This window comes from Mustela nigripes, chromosome 4, assembly GCF_022355385.1.
Source record: "Mustela nigripes isolate SB6536 chromosome 4, MUSNIG.SB6536, whole genome shotgun sequence".
Lineage (NCBI taxonomy): Eukaryota > Metazoa > Chordata > Mammalia > Carnivora > Mustelidae > Mustela > Mustela nigripes.
Window position 1 is genome coordinate 135,312,829 of NC_081560.1, and position 15,825 is coordinate 135,328,653.

Sequence of the window (15,825 nt, forward strand, 5' to 3'; positions counted from 1 at the left end):
AAACAGCAAATTAGAAAATTCTTCATAATTAAACCCCCTCTACACAATGAATGAGACATTATTTAAGAAATAGGGAAATACATAGGCTAAAATAATATCTTCTTAATACTTAATATTTTATATGAGCGCTATGGACAGTCCAGTAGATATTCCCTAACTTAGGCAATGAAGTAAAATGGAATGTAACAAAAGCCCTAATGTTTAAAATATAGGAGTTTGGGGCTGCATGACTGGCCAGTTGGAATAGCATGTGACTTGACCTTGGTGTTGTGAGTTTGAGCCCCACACTGGGGCTAGAGTTTACTTAAAAAGTACTATAAAATGCATAAATGTATATAATACCATTGACTTATAAGATCAACTCAAAATTATACTGGTCTTCTTACAAACAGTTGATAAATTCCTAGAATTGAAGCTTGTCGAGTGACTTAATATGTATTCTTTATCCAAAATCACTATACCAGCAGTAACCCACTGGAAAACAGAATGAGACTACAGACCCTTTTGACAATGGCAACAGTTAGAAGGTAGAAATGACTGTGATGAACGTGCAGGACCTATTTCATGTTTTCTTTCTGTCAGGTTTGTACTTTAACAAGAGAGGATAACCGCTCCTTGGGGGTTATCCCTCAGGATGAGCAGCTCCACGTTCTACCGCTCTACAAACTCTCAGACACAGATGAGTTTGGCTCTAGCGAAGGAATGGAAGCCAAGATCCAGTCTGGGGCCATTGAGGTGCTTGCTCCCCGCCGTAAAAAAAGAACACGTTTTACCCAGCCAGTTCCTCGTTCTGGGAAGAAGAGGGCAGCAATGATGACAGAAGTTCTCGCACATAAGATAAGAGCTGTGGAGAAGAAATTCATTCCTCGGATCAAGCGCAAGAATCACGGGACAACAAACAGTAGCAAGGCTTCATCGCTGCCGCTTTTAGGTGAGGCCTGTGGATGCTCCTTAGTTTCTGTGCACAACTCCCATTGGCCAGAGGGTTGGGACTTGCCTTTGCCTCTCTCTTTTATCTTTGCCGCTCTCCTAGGCATGAGGCATTCTGGGGAAAAAAGAAAGAAAAAAAGAACCCAACCTAAGATCAGATATCAATTCAGTTAGATAGTTATTTTTAAATCTCCTTGGTTTTTAATAGAGGTTGTTTTAGAGTTTAAAATAAGATACTGACTACTTTCACATACGCAATTTCTCTGTACTGGCCAAAACTCAGAGTCAACAAGAAAGTGGCCCCTCCTTATTTCTTGGTATTTTTTCTAGTTATGGTGTTTGTTTTGTTTTGTTTTAAAAAACATGTTTTTATTATATGTTCCCCATCTGTTTGGAAGCCTTAGTCCTCCTCCTTGGCATATGTGATCGCTTCCTTGAAATCTTCCTCAGTGAAGTTTAGCATCAATTTAAGTAAGGCAGTCAGCAGGTATTAACCGAGCACCCCTTTGTGTGGTTGGGGGTGTTGGGAATGTATCGGTGAAAGATTAGAGGGAGTGCTGTGCAAGCAAACCAGTTGAATATGTTTGCTAGAGAGTCATTTGCTGAGAATGAGGAATTAGAGTCAAGGCCTCAAAGCAATGAACATCATGAGTGAATTTTATTTGGAGAAATAGCATTCCAGGCAGAGTAAATGGCAGATGTAAAGGTCAGGAGGGAAGAATTTGCCTGGAACACTTGAGGCAAGCAAGGAGGCCAGTGTGGCTGACGCCGAGCAGGAAATGGGAAGAGCAGGAAGTAAATCAGAGGGGGAAGAGGGTGTCCAAGCGGCTCATCTCAGGCTTCGTTGACTGCTGTTGAGGGAAAGGAACGTTATTGGATATCTCAGAATCTAGAAGGGCTGGAGCACCTGGCTGGTTTATTTGGTGGAGCATGTGACTCTCGGTCTCAGGGTTTTCAGTTCAAGCCCACATTGGGTATAGAGATTAGATAAAAATGAAATTTTAAAAAAAAGGCAGAGAAGGGCTATAACCTGACTGAAACCTAACATTCTGCTTACTGGGTTGAAACCAGAAAACAGTAGGCAGAGAACAAACAGTAGGGTGATGGTATAGAGGCCATTCTAACAGCTCAGGAGAGAGGTGATGGAGCTTGGACCAGATTGGCTAATGAGAAGTACATGAGAAATGTCTGGTTCTGGATGTTTTCAAGATAGAGTCAACAAGATGTCTTATAAATCTGGAATGTAGACAAAAAAAGAAGTGTATTTGTTTATCCTGATGTTGGTCTGAAGGACTTGGAAAGATGGGGAAATCACCGAAGGTCATGAGAAAAGGGGAGAAAGGGATAGATTTGGAAAGATACAGAGGGAAATCAGAAGCTCACTTTTGGACATGTCAATTTCTTTTTTTTTTTTTTAAGATTTTATTTATTGGACAGAGATCACAAATAGGCAGAGCGGCAGGCAGAGTGAAAGCGGGGAGGCAGGCTCCCTGCCCTGATGTGGGGCTCGATCCCAGGACCCCAAGATCATGACCTGAGCCGAAGGCAGAGGCTCAACCCACTGAGCCACCCAGGCGCCCCAACATTTTTAATACAGAATAATTCTTATTTCATCTATATCCTTATCCAGGCGCCACCCCTTCGAAATTTTTTATAACAAATTGCAGAAGTTGGGACACCTGGTGGCTCAGTTGGTTAAGCAGCTCTTTGGCTCCGGTCATGATCCCAGCATCCTGGGATCAAGTCCTGCGTCAGGCTTCTTGTTCAGTGGGAAGCCTGCTTGTTTCTCTGTCTGCCTCTGTCTGCCACTCTGCCTGCTTGTGCTCTCTTTGACAAATAAATTAAGGGGAAAAAATCTTTAAACAAATTGCAGAATTCTCATCATATTATCAATTACCTCATCAGTATGTGTCACTAAAAGATAAGGAATGATAAGAACGACAATACCCAAAACAAATAAATCAAATAATGCCTTAATACCAGTCAGTGCTCACACTGCTCCGTCTGTCTCCTAAATGATTTTTCTTTGACATTTGGTATGTTTAAATCAGTATCCAAACAAGGTCACACATTCCAGTTTGTTGGTATGTCTCCTATACCTTTTTTCATTTAAAGCTTGCTTTTCCTATTTTTCCTTCTTTTTTCTTTTTTACATATATCAGAAACCATTATCCTATGGAGACAAATTCAGCTTCAGTTTTTAAAACTCTTAACTATTTGCTCACTTCAGCAGCACATATACTAAAATTGGAACCATACAGAGAAGATTAACATGGTCCCTGTGCAAGGATGACACGCAAATTCATGAAGCATTCCTTAAAATAAATTAATTAATTAAAAAAGCAAAATAAAAACACTTAACTATGGGGACACCTGGCTGGCTCAGTAGATAGAGCGAATGACTCGATCTTGGACAAGATGGCGAGTGGAACCCCATGTTGGATGTAGAGCTCACCAAAGCAAAAACAACAAACCAGAAAACAAAAAAACAATTGCTGTGGCATGGACACTGGCTCATTTCTACACTCTATTTTTTTTGTTGTTGTTGTTTTGTTTTTTGTTTTTTAATTTTTTTTTTTTTATTTAAAGATTATTTATTTATTTATTTGACAGGGAGAGATCACAAGTAGGCAGTGAGGCAGGCAGAGGGGTGGGGGAAGTAGGCTCCCTGCTGAGCAGAAGCCTGATGTGGGGCTCCATCCCAGGACCCTGGGATCATGACTTGAGGCAGAGGCTTAACCCACTAAACCACTCTTGTTTTTTTTACATCAGGAAACACATTATCTGACAGTATCTCTTTTTGTGATGTTAAAGCAGATTCATGGTACAGGGGTTGTCAACATGATTCACTGATTATAATGTTCCCTAGGAGCTTTTTACCTGATGGTTTTAGAAACACTTACTATAATGTTCTATATTCTTTATTCCATCAGGAGTAACACAGTCTACCGTTCTTTATCCATTTGTTAGGCGATCTCTTAAAAAGAAATACTGTCCTTACCAAGAACTTATTAACTCTGAGGTGCGGGTCATATTGAAAAATTAGAATAAGTGCTTGGCAATCTGACTTTACTCTCCACTTTTCAGAATACAAGTTAATTTCTAGGCATCTTCCAGTGTGTTCAATTTCTTTTTCATTTAGTATAATTTTGATCTCGTGTTTTTTATTTTTTTGTTATTTTATTGGCAGTATTTATAGTTCATTATTATTTATAATTTATATTTCAGTGCACATTATATAGGGTTATTTTCCCCCCAATTAAATATGAAAATGCTTTTTAAAGTCCTCAAATTGAGGCGTGCCTGGGCGCTCAGTTGTCTGCTTTCAGCTCAGGTCATGATCCCAGGGTCCTGGGATAGAGCCCCGTATCTGGCTCCCTGCTCAGTGGGAAGCCTGCTTCTCCCTCTCCCTCTCCCGCATCCACTGCTTGTGTTCCCTCTCTATCTCTCTCTGCCAAATTAATAAATAAAATCTTAAAAAAAAAAAAAAAAAACAAATAAACCCTAAAAGAAAAAAATCCTCAAATTGAAACCAAATATCCTTCAATTGTCCCATCTTTCATCAGTAGAAACCCATCATGCTGGCTTCTGAACTTTTTGTCATGACCCCAGTTGTTTTTGAGAGCTTCCTTAGCTTCTGTTCCGACAGGATGTTCTAGGCTCATCTGATATAATCCTGCCCAGTATATAAATTCAGCCATCTCTCCGGGGAGTCTAAAGAAAAAAATACAGCTTGAATTTATACTGAAACTCCACATTAGAGTTACAGGGTATTCAATAACCTTAGTTTTTATTGTTGTTGTTGTTCCTGCTGCAAGGAGAGTTGGCTTATTTTGCGTTTTGTAAGATGAGAGAAACGATGGTGCAGACATTTATATAATGCTAGGAAAGATTCAATAAATAGATAGTGATGAGGCAAGGCAGAGAGAATTAGCATTCCTTTTTGCTTGTTAGCTCCATTCACAAATACTTAGTTTGATTTATTTATAGCTTCCCGTGCCTGGTTCCACGCTGCCTGTAAACAGCATTCCTATCATTTTCATCTTGTCATTCCCTCATAGCATCTTCACAAGATGTGTTTTCAGTAACATATATCCTGTTAGTAGTCTTCTGCACAATATTTGGCTTATAGCCCCTTGTCCTTTTATAATCCTACCCATAAGAATTTTTTTTATCTTATTTTTTTTTAAGATTTTATTTATTTATTTATTTATTTTAAAGATTTTATTTATTTGACAGAGAGAGATCACAAGTAGGCAGAGAGGCAGGCAGAGAGGAAGGGAAGCAGGCCCCCTGCCGAGCAGAGAGGACTCGATCCTAGGACCCTGAGATCATGACCTGAGCCGAAGGCAGTGGCTTAACCCACTGAGCCACCCAGGCGCCCCAAGATTTTATTTATTGATTTATTTGAGAGAGAGAGGTAACAATTGAGAGCACGAGCAGCAGGGAGAGGGAGAAGCTCAGCTGGGAACCTGATGTGGGGCTTGATCCTGGGATACTGGGATCACAACCTGAGCCGATGGCAGGTGCTTAACTGAATGAACCACTGGGGCACCCCATAAGAGCTTTTATTTTTTTTTTAAGATTTTATTTATTTATTTGACAGAGAGAAATCACAAGTAGGCAGAGAGGCAGGCAGAGAGAGAGGAGGAAGCAGGCTCCCTGCTGAGCAGAGAGCCCGATGCGGGACTTGATCCCAGGACCCTGAGATCATGACCTGAGCCAAAGGCAGCGGCTTAACCCACTGAGCCACCCAGGCGCCCCCATAAGAGCTTTTAAAATAGATTTATCCATTTCAATAAAAGACTCCTTACTTTTTTTATTCTCCCTCCCCTAACCCAAATCCCTCATGACTCATTACTCTTCCTCCCCATGATTTATGTTCTGTTGACAACTTCTATAATAGATGTAACCACAGATTTCTTAATTTGCCACCCCTTGGGTTCCATGTACAAGTTCTCTTAAAAAATGAGAATTGGCAGGGTGCCTGGGTTGCGCAGTCGGTTAAGCTTCTGACTCTTGATTTCAACTCAGGTCATGATCTCAGCGTTGTGAGATCAAGCCATGCATCGGGCTCCTCACTGGGACTCGAGCCTACTTAAGATTCTTTCTCCTTTTTAAAAGATTTTATTTATTTATTTATTTGACAGAGAGAGAGATCACAAGTAGGCGGAGAGTCAGGCAGAGAGAGAGAGAGAGAAGCAGGCTCCTGCTGAGCAAAGAGCCCGATGCGGGGCTCGATCCCAGGACCCTGAGATCATGACCCGAGCCGAAGGCAGCGGCTTAATCCACTGAGCCACCCAGGCGCCCCAAGATTCTTTCTCCTTTTGCCACCTCTCTGCAACCCCCTAAAAAAAGAAAGAGAGAAAGAGAACTGAGGCACTTGGCTGGCTCAGTTAGTGGAGCATGAGACTCTCCATCTCAGAGTTGAAAACCCACATAGGGCTCTCTGCTCAGCAGGGAGCCTGCTTCTCCCTCCCCCTTTGCCTGCCTCTCTGCCTACTTGTGATCTCTCTCTCTCTCTATCAAATAAATAAAGTCTTTTATTTTATTTATTTATTTTTTTAAATAAGAGACTTTTTTCTTTTTTAAGGATTATTTATTTATTTATTTATTTGTCAGAGAGAGAGAGAGAGAGGAGCTCAAGCAGACAGAGTGGCAGGCAGAGGCGGAGGGAGAAGCAGGCTCCCTGCCAAGCAAGGAGCCCGATGTGGGACTCGATCCCAGGACTCTGAGCTGAAGGCAGCCGCTTAACCCACTGAGCCACCCAGGCGTCCCAAATAAAGTATTTTAAAACAAAGTAAAATAGGGGCGCCTGGGTGGCTCAGTGGGTTACAGCCTCTGCCTTCGGCTCAGGTCATGATCCCAGGGTCCTGGGATCGAGCCCCGCATCGGGATCTCTGCTCAGCAAGGAGCCTGCTTCCTCCTCTCTCTGCCTCTCTGCCTACTTGTGATCTCTGTCTGTCAAATAAATAAATAAATAAAATCTTTAAAAAAAAAAAAAGTAAAATAAAATAAAAGTGAGAATTATCTTGGTGCTGGCTTAAGCAGCACATATACTGAAAGTGGGACAACACAGAGAAGATTAGCATGGCCCCTGTACAAGGATGACCTACAAGTTCGTGAAGTGTTCCATGTTGTATTTTATTTACTTTTTTAAAATTTTATTTACTTTTTTAAGCTTTTCATGTTTAAAAAGAGAGAAAAAATTATCCTGTCTCCAGTGTATTGCGTTATGTTAGTTTCAGGGGTACAATATATTACATGTGTTTGCTATTATATTGTTAATTACTTTAAAACATTTTCTATTTCTGGTCCTAAAATCTGCTGCTTTTGCTCGAGCAGAAATTTTTTAGAACCTCAAAACAGGAAGAATGTCCTCAAGAAAATGTTTCCATTTGATATGAGGTTTGTGTGGTTATGTTTGAACAGATTACCCACAATGGCCCATGTGGTAATAAAGATCTTCCTAATCAGTGAGAAAGAAACAGGGCTTACATGCACCTGGTCTTGAGGGCCACAAATGACTTACTTCCCCTAAAATTTCTTAACGTGACTTCCCGTTGCCTAATAATTGAGTTTGCCAGTTACGCTGTTTTCTCGATAACTTAACTTTATTTTTACTTTTTTGAAAGTGAGATCATGCGATATATAAAGTGTATCTAAATATCTCTTTGGGTAGAAATACTGCTCTAGGTCATCCATGTTATTCCCTGCATTGTGTTCCAATGTATGATTTTAACATTTAACTTCATCGCCAACTAGGTCATTTCTAATCTCTTACTGTTTCAAACAATGGACATCCTTCTGGCTAAATCTTTGTGCTTATTTATATTATTTGCAAGGGGAAGAATTCTTGAAGGAAAATTGTTGGGTGAAAAAGCATACCAGACGACGTGCAATTTTTAATGCCTGCTTGTGTGTTTGACTTAAAGGCAAAAGAACAAAACTGGCCGACATTGCCATCACCGATGTTTTGTTACATTATCCTTTGTATTTCTCTTTAAAATACTTTACTTAGAGACAGTTCCCAAAAGTAGTTTGTACTTATCTTCGCATTTGGTGTCCTTTTCTCTGTTTAGGGAATAAAACCGAAGCCTTGCAACTTGAAATAAAAAGTGAAACTGAACCCCATTTTATCTTCAAAGGTTCGGACAACACTAAAACCTACTCTTTGACCCCATCCATTCCTCACCCACTGAAAGAGGCAAACATACCTCCAGGTTTCTCCTGGTCCCCTAAGACGGCGTCAGCCACCCCAGCTCCTTGTAAGAGTGATGCGTCCGTTCCCTACGGGTTTTCCGAAAGAAGTAGCAATCCCCACTGCACGGTGCCTTCTGCGAGACACAGCGGTGCTAATGCAGCTGCAGGGGAATGCACTGGAATTGCACAGCCTGGCGAGGTGGTTTCTCTGCCCACGCTGCCCGCTCCCGTGGCAGACACCCTGGTTTATTCTGAGCCGCCCACTGGTCCGTCTGAACAGCCACCTTCCAGTCACCCAAGCCAGCAGCCCCCCTGCACCACCTGCCCCCATGACCTGGCGTCCTCTCTGGTGGAAGACGACGAGCAGCATTCTGATGCCGACGAGCCTCTGTCCGACGACGCCCTTTCCGACGACCCCCTGTCCCCCGTGGAGGAGAAGCTGCCCCACATCGATGAGTATTGGTCAGACAGCGAGCACATCTTCCTGGACGCCAACATCGGTGGGGTCGCCATAGCGCCTGCCCACGGCTCGGTTCTGATCGAGTGTGCGCGGCGGGAGCTTCACGCCACCACGCCCGTCGAGCACCCGAACCGGAACCACCCCACTCGCCTCTCCCTCGTTTTCTACCAGCACAAAAACCTGAATAAGCCCCAACACGGTTTTGAACTAAACAAAATTAAGTTTGAGGCGAAAGAAGCTAAGAATAAGAAAATGAAGGCCTCAGAGCAGAAAGACCAGGCAGCTAGTGAGGGTCCCGAACTGTCCCCTGAAGTTAATGAATTGAACCAAATTCCTTCTCATAAAGCGTTAACATTAACCCATGACAATATTGTCACCGTGTCCCCCTATGCTCTCACACATGTTGCAGGACCCTATAACCATTGGGTCTGAAGGCTTTTCTCCCCTTCTTAATGCCTTTGCTAGTGCAGTGTATTTTTTCAAGGTGCTGTTAAAAGAAAGTCATGTTGTCGTTTACGTATCTTCATCTCACCCATTTGAAGGCTGAGGTAAAAAAACAAAACAAAACAAAAAAACAAAAATGGGGTGGGTATTTCTTAACTGTGACTATATTTTGACAATTGGTAGAAGGTGCACATTTTAAGCAAAAATAAAAGTTTTATAGTTTTAAATACATACAGAAATGTTTTGGTTAGGCGTTAACCTTGATAGAATCACTCAGTTTGGTGCTTTAAATTAAGTCTGTTTACTATGAAACAAGAGTCATTTTTAGAGGATTTTAACAGGTTCATGTGCTATGACGTAAAATCAAGACACAGTGTTAACTCTACACAGCTCCTGGTGCTTACCCACATCAACAGTTAAAAATAAGCTGCATTATTATTTCATGGTGCCATCGTTCCAACATCTTCCAATCATTGCTAGAATATCGGCATATTCCTTTGAAATAAACCAATGAAATGTTTTCTCTCTCAAAATATCTCTCCTGTATAAAGTAATTCATTATTGTTAATAATGGTTGGAGGCTGTTCATAAATTGTAAATATATATTTTAAAAGCACTTTCTATTTTTAAAAGTAACTTGAAATAGTATAGTATAAGAATCTTATTGTCTATTGTTTGTGCATATTTGCATACAAGAGAAATCATTTATTCTTGCTGTGTAGAGTTCCATCTTGTTAACTGCAATATGTATTCTAATCATGTATATGGGTTTTTTTTTAATGTGTCCTTTCTCATGCAAATATTAGCTACTTATATAAAATAGTTAGAACATGCAAAAATCGTTAATTTTCTCTAAAATTGGGATTAGGAAGCATATCACCAATATCGATTAACATTTTATTTGGAACTAAGTAAGCGTGGTCTCTTCTGATTTATCAAGCAACAGTGGCCCTAATTTCACTTTCACCCCAGCTTTCTCAAAATACTCATGAAAGGTTTTTCCAAAAGGAGATGGGACATCGTAGGATTCAGAAGAGTCAAATGCTTCTAAAGTTTCAAGGTGATAAAATATAAAAATTAAGTAGCAAGTACCCGACCCATTCCAAATTGCCTTATTTGTTTTGGTACAGAATAAGAATAAAATTCCCATAGAAATCTTGTGAAAACAAATCCCCTATTGTTGTCACACATCCACACATCCCAGACAGTAGGAGTGGTAATCTAAGTATGGTATTGCCCATAAAGAGCTAATCCAAAGTAGTTTATCTAAGCATATTAGTATTAGGGAAATAAAAACTCATCTTCTCTGATACTTGCCTGTGTTCTAGGTAACAGGAAAATAGGCATTCCGTTTAAGTTAGCCCTCCCGTATTTTTTCCCATTACTTATTGGCTCATTTTATAGCAAAACAAAAGGAATTGCCCAAACAAAATGTTTAGAGCAAGAAATTTCAGTGAAATACTTGATTCTATTTAAAATGCAGAGGTGCTATAACATTCAAAGTGTCAGATACCTTGGGAGTGTGGAAAACCTAAATAATGGTGCTTCTCCCTTGGGAATGCCATAGGAAGCCCACAACTGCTAACACTCAACAATTTTGGTGCAAAAGCAAACAGTTCCAGCAAGCTCTAAAAAAAAACTCGTTGTAACTTATATTAAAATAATATATGGTGCAAAGTATCAGTTTCAAGCTTTTGACTAGTCCAACTAAAGGAATATGAAGGGATTGTATATAACAAATACCATTGGTAGACCATCATCTTGTACAAGTAGATTTCTGCTTCTTGAATATGTAAAATAGGGTGATTCATTGACTTGTTTTAGTATTTTGTGTGCCTTAGATTTGCGTTTTAAAACATGTATATTTTTGTGAGCCTAAGGTTTCTTATACATATAAGTATATAAATAAGTGATTGTTTATTATTTCAGCTGCTTTGATAAGATATCTACTAGTATTAGACTATCAGGAATACACCCTTGTGATATTTCGTTTTAGATATTAGGCCTTAGCTCCCACTAGAAATTCTCTCACCAGATTTAATGAATCAAGTTTTAAGGCCCTTTATCCATCCACCCATCTTCCTTCCATTCAACACTTTCCGAAAGTCTGCAGAATTTAAATATTAGCTTTGGTTTTTCTTTGAACTGCCGCCCATGACACAGTATACGTGAAGAATTGAAATCCTAAAAGATGCTTTGGTCCATGCTTTTCAAAGAAACAACAAATTTCCTTCAAAAGAATCCATTGTTGGCAGGGCGGCGAGGGGAGGGGAGTGCCTGGTTGGCTCAGTTGATAGAGCATGTGACCCTTCATCTCAGGATCGTGAGTTCGAGCCCCACATTGGGCACGGAATCTATTTAAAACTGAAAACAAAAAGAACAAAAAACATCCATTGTAATATATCTGCAGCAGTTCAAGTCAGTGTCACTAATTTTGAGGTTTCTTAACAACTGAACTTGAAGTGACAGTGTTACTTAGAGGAATCCTGGGAGTTGTGAATTTTGGCTGCAGCTGCCCAAAGCCAGTACATGAAAATGTACCTTCTCAACTAAAATGTTTCCATTCCATTATTATAATTAACACCATCAATGTCCTGCCTCAACTGATAACCCCATGGTGGGAACCACATATGATTCCCACTTTGTTGGACTCTACTTCATAAATTAACAGTTCACCATCCCATTGTCTGCCCTGTGATTTTTTTTTTTCTTTTTAAAAGCTCATGCTTATTCAGTGTTCTCCAGCATTGTGATTGTATGCTAGTGACACTGCTTTTAAGAAGCAAGGAAATAAATTTGTTTGAAATGACATTTTCACCAGAAAACTGGTCATCTAACATTATTTCTACACCTTCTATTATGTTTATCTATAGCAATCACCTTTTGTATTACCTGCTTTATACTACTCAAAATGAGTTTTTCAATATTCTGCCTTTGTTCATGGTATGATAATTGAATTAGTTGATACATGACCCCCCAAGTTAACCCAGCTGTCCATAATATGTTACAAACTTCCTAACTTCAATGAACTACCTATTTTAGAAACCCACAAAATAAGCACGCTGCCCTTCAAAATCCCATTTCTAATGGCTCTCAGAGCATGGTTGAAAAATTTTTCTTTTGCTTATCAGCCTCACCTACATCTTTCCAGTTCATCCACAAAGTACGGAACACATCATGTCATAGACCTAATTGAAATATATTATTGGAAAGTGAGGCTAGCTGAAAATGTATAGCTGTAGGTAAATTTTTGCAACACATTAGCAAAATGTTTGCAGCTTAACCTTCCAACATCTTTGTTATGCAATCTGCATGTGGGTGAAATAATTTGTTAAATATAGAACTTCAACTAGATGAGATCCATAAGCAATTAGTTAAGACATAACCCCAATACATACTTAATTGAATGCATATCCTTGTATAAATGAGATACCAGTTCATACCAAGTAATCTACTTTCTAATATTACTACTTCAGTGGATTCAGCTAATTATCCTTTATTCCACAATAGCATGTATGAAAATAACCCTAAACTACTTAAGTTTACTCTTTGAAACAAATTCAATTGAGATTTTTTTTTATCTGGGACAAAGTTTTGACATTGCATGACAACTTCCACCAATAGTGGGCACAGGATTTCCTTCAAATGTACCTAGTAAATCAGTAGCTGTCATACGACTTTTTAATAATATATAGCTACCTTCTATTTCACAACTTCTTGATGCATGGAAATTTATTTTTTGTCTAGAGTTAGTACAACTGTGAATTTTGGTCTTCTGGAAAAATTTATGATGAGAATTGTGAAATAATATGGTAGTGGCCTCTCACACCTTAGAAGTCACACAGTTCAATCACTGGGGCTCAGAGAGCAGTTGTTAATGTCAGTGTGTACTTATGTTTATAATGAGAGTTGAAACTATCAAGTGGAGGCCATTTTGTGTTATGGAGAACTAGAGGAAGCAAACTTGATTTGCTCACCCAGAGAGTATCTTATCACTGGGAAATAACCTGATTGTGGTACAAGTAAAAAATCAAAATGGCTTTTTATTTTTTCTGTTGGGTTTTGTTTTTTTCTGAGAGATTCAGGAAAACAAGACAAATGAAATTGAATCAAGATTCCCCTGCCTGCAGAGTTTCGTGGGCCTTGTGTGGGAAATCTAACTGACTTTTACCTATGATGCTGTCCTGTTAACTCATCCAACAAAATGTGGCAATAGTCTTGTTTGCGATTTCAATAAAGAAATACCAAGTACTTATATAGTACAGGCTTTTATTTCCCCTGATACAAGTATTAGGCATATACAAGGAGTTAGAAAAAATGAGTGGTTGAAAGAATTGGGGGAAAATACCAATTGTATATATTACCTATGGTTGTACAGTCTATTCCCACCTCTTGCCAAGTTGGCCTCACAATGAAGTCTAATTCACTTTGATGTGATTGTCTACGTGTATTAGAATACTGTTTTATTGTGCACAGCTCCGAAACTTGCCCAGAAGTGTATTGAACCTGTAACTTCAACATCAACAGTAAGGTACCCTCAACCAGGTGATAGAATGAGTGCCCTGATTCCTAAAGAGTCTGGATTTACCCAGATCGAATTGTGCTTGGCATTGTGCTTTCATCTAATAGATTTAGAGAATGTGGCCATTCATGGCTCTGGAATGCAAGCCAGAGAATCAGCATCTCAGAAGCTAAATTTGTGCATTTTCTTAGAGTGTATTGAGATTTATTGGCTTTTTTCCCTTTTCTCATTTATAAAATAGAGTCTGAGTTACTCTGTTCATTTTGGAGATGATAAAATTGGCTTTTATGCAAGAAGACATCGCTCTTTTTGTCCACATTGAACTCTAGAAACTTGAATTCTCCGCATTCCAGTATCTCTGGATGTCTGTTTCAGTCCCTGTTCTTTTTGGGCACCCAATCAAATACCATTGTTTACTTCAAAAGGCATAAATTTTATTCCTTCGAGTAATGCAAAGGTTTTCCTTACTTGGCCACTTATAATGTTCACTTCTCCTTTAAGGGCCCCACAATGTGTTTCTCTATTGATAGTACGCAGTATTTAATTTTTCTGGCTTTAGAAGTACAATACTCATCTCTGCATTGTTGGCTATAGTTTTCCGATCCCTACTGTGATATCCATGATCTGCATGGGTCACAAGTTTTTCTTGTTTCTTCATGTCCCCTATAATTAAAGCAAAACTTAGTCTAAGGTAGGAATGTTATTATCAGATGTTAAACACATTACCTGATTTAACTGATCTATGTTTGAATGCAACTTGGGAAGCCCTTGTTTAAGAATATAAACCTAGATTTCCTAAAAATAGGAATTTTGTCCCTAGCAGCTGTTAGGAAAGGCATTCTTTCTCTCTTGTCTTGTTCATCAGAAAAAAATATCACAGCTATCAGAAGCATGTTCACTTTTGGAGAAACAGTACTGAAAAGTAATTTTGTTTGTTCTTCATTTAGCTAAGTATAACCATCATTGACCAGAATTTCTGCTTGTTATTCTTTTTTCATTTTACTGAAGCTATGATGTCACTCAGTGTACTTTTCTTTCTTTTTACAGTTTTTGATCCTTTCCTCTGATTTTCTTTAAATTAAAACTCTGTTGCTTCCCCTCTCTGTTCTCCCTCCATTCCCCATGACCCCTACGCAAATACATATGGCTCGTATTAAGAATAGCAGTGATCTTGGTCAAGTTGTCTTTTTCCTGTTTTCTAAAATCATGTTTCACAAATCCCTCATGGAATAATACCAAAAAGGATCATGATCTTTTATGTGGTCATTTCCTGTCAGAGGCAAATTCAGTTTTTAGAAAGAGATAGTGGTCACAAGGCCCGGTTAGCATCCACTTCTCTTTAACAATCCCAACAATATTTGTTTTGTTTTGTTGCATTTTAAATCCCAACAATGTCTGACTCTCAACATGTTTATTAGTGTTTTGAGTGTTTTGCAAACACTTACATTAGAAGTTAAATGTTCTAACACTATTTCTACATAGCTTTGTAATTTCTGTATGACTCATCATACTAATTATAAGTTGTCTGACCAGTGGCTTTGAATTAGGGACGGGTCTGATTTATACAGTAGACAATATTTTCTTTTCACATGTTTTGTCTCCCAGCCTGGTTTTGTGCATGGTATTTACTTCCCAGTATAAATTTACCCCTTTGGAATTTGGGTTTTGGCAATAATAGGAACTATTCTGTAATCTGGGTGAGAAAGGTTAAAAAAGAATGAACTGAAAGTCATTTAAGGAATTCTTAAAGATGGGATAAATCAGTTATCGGGAGTCATGAGTGTAGTAGGACGAAGTTCGGGGGCAAGGAGGAGGGAAAATCGTGTTCCTATCAGCAATCTGCAGGTTCACTCCACCAGCCCAACACCAAAACATACTTTAATAGCTCTTCTCCCCACCCCATGATAGTTTTATGTGAAAAATAGCAGCTCAAAATGAGAAACCATCGTGAATGCAAATATGGCTATAGTTTTCCGATCCCTACTGTGATATCCATGATCTGCATGGGTCACAAGTTTTTCTTGTTTCTTCATGTCCCCTATAATTAAAGCAAAACTTAGTCTAAGGTAGGAATGTTATTATCAGATGTTAAACACATTACCTGATTTAACTGATCTATGTTTGAATGCAACTTGGGAAGCCCTTGTTTAAGAATATAAACCTAGATTTCCTAAAAATAGGAATTTTGTCCCTAGCAGCTGTTAGGAAAGGCATTCTTTCTCTCTTGTCTTGTTCATCAGAAAAAAATATCACAGCTATCAGAAGC

The 15,825-nt window shown here is 39.1% G+C and overlaps 1 protein-coding gene and 2 non-coding genes across 8 annotated transcripts in view; all 3 read left to right on the plus strand.

Annotated features, from left to right (window-relative positions):
* Window positions 1-9,727, plus strand: part of TET1 (tet methylcytosine dioxygenase 1) — a 129,161-nt gene extending 119,434 nt beyond the window's left edge. For all 6 annotated transcript variants that reach the window (XM_059397560.1, XM_059397562.1, XM_059397564.1 and 3 more), the window contains 2 exons: window positions 583-931; window positions 8,013-9,727. In XM_059397560.1, coding sequence (XP_059253543.1) covers window positions 583-931; window positions 8,013-9,025 — 1,362 coding nt within the window. In that variant the 3' untranslated portion in view covers window positions 9,026-9,727. The remainder of the gene's footprint in view (window positions 1-582; window positions 932-8,012) is intronic.
* LOC132017001 (U6 spliceosomal RNA) lies at window positions 3,148-3,254 on the plus strand. Its single transcript, XR_009404090.1, has one exon. It is a non-coding gene; the product is annotated as a U6 spliceosomal RNA (small nuclear RNA).
* On the plus strand, window positions 6,966-7,072 carry LOC132017002 (U6 spliceosomal RNA). Its single transcript, XR_009404091.1, has one exon. It is a non-coding gene; the product is annotated as a U6 spliceosomal RNA (small nuclear RNA).
* Window positions 9,728-15,825: the final 6,098 nt, after the last annotated feature.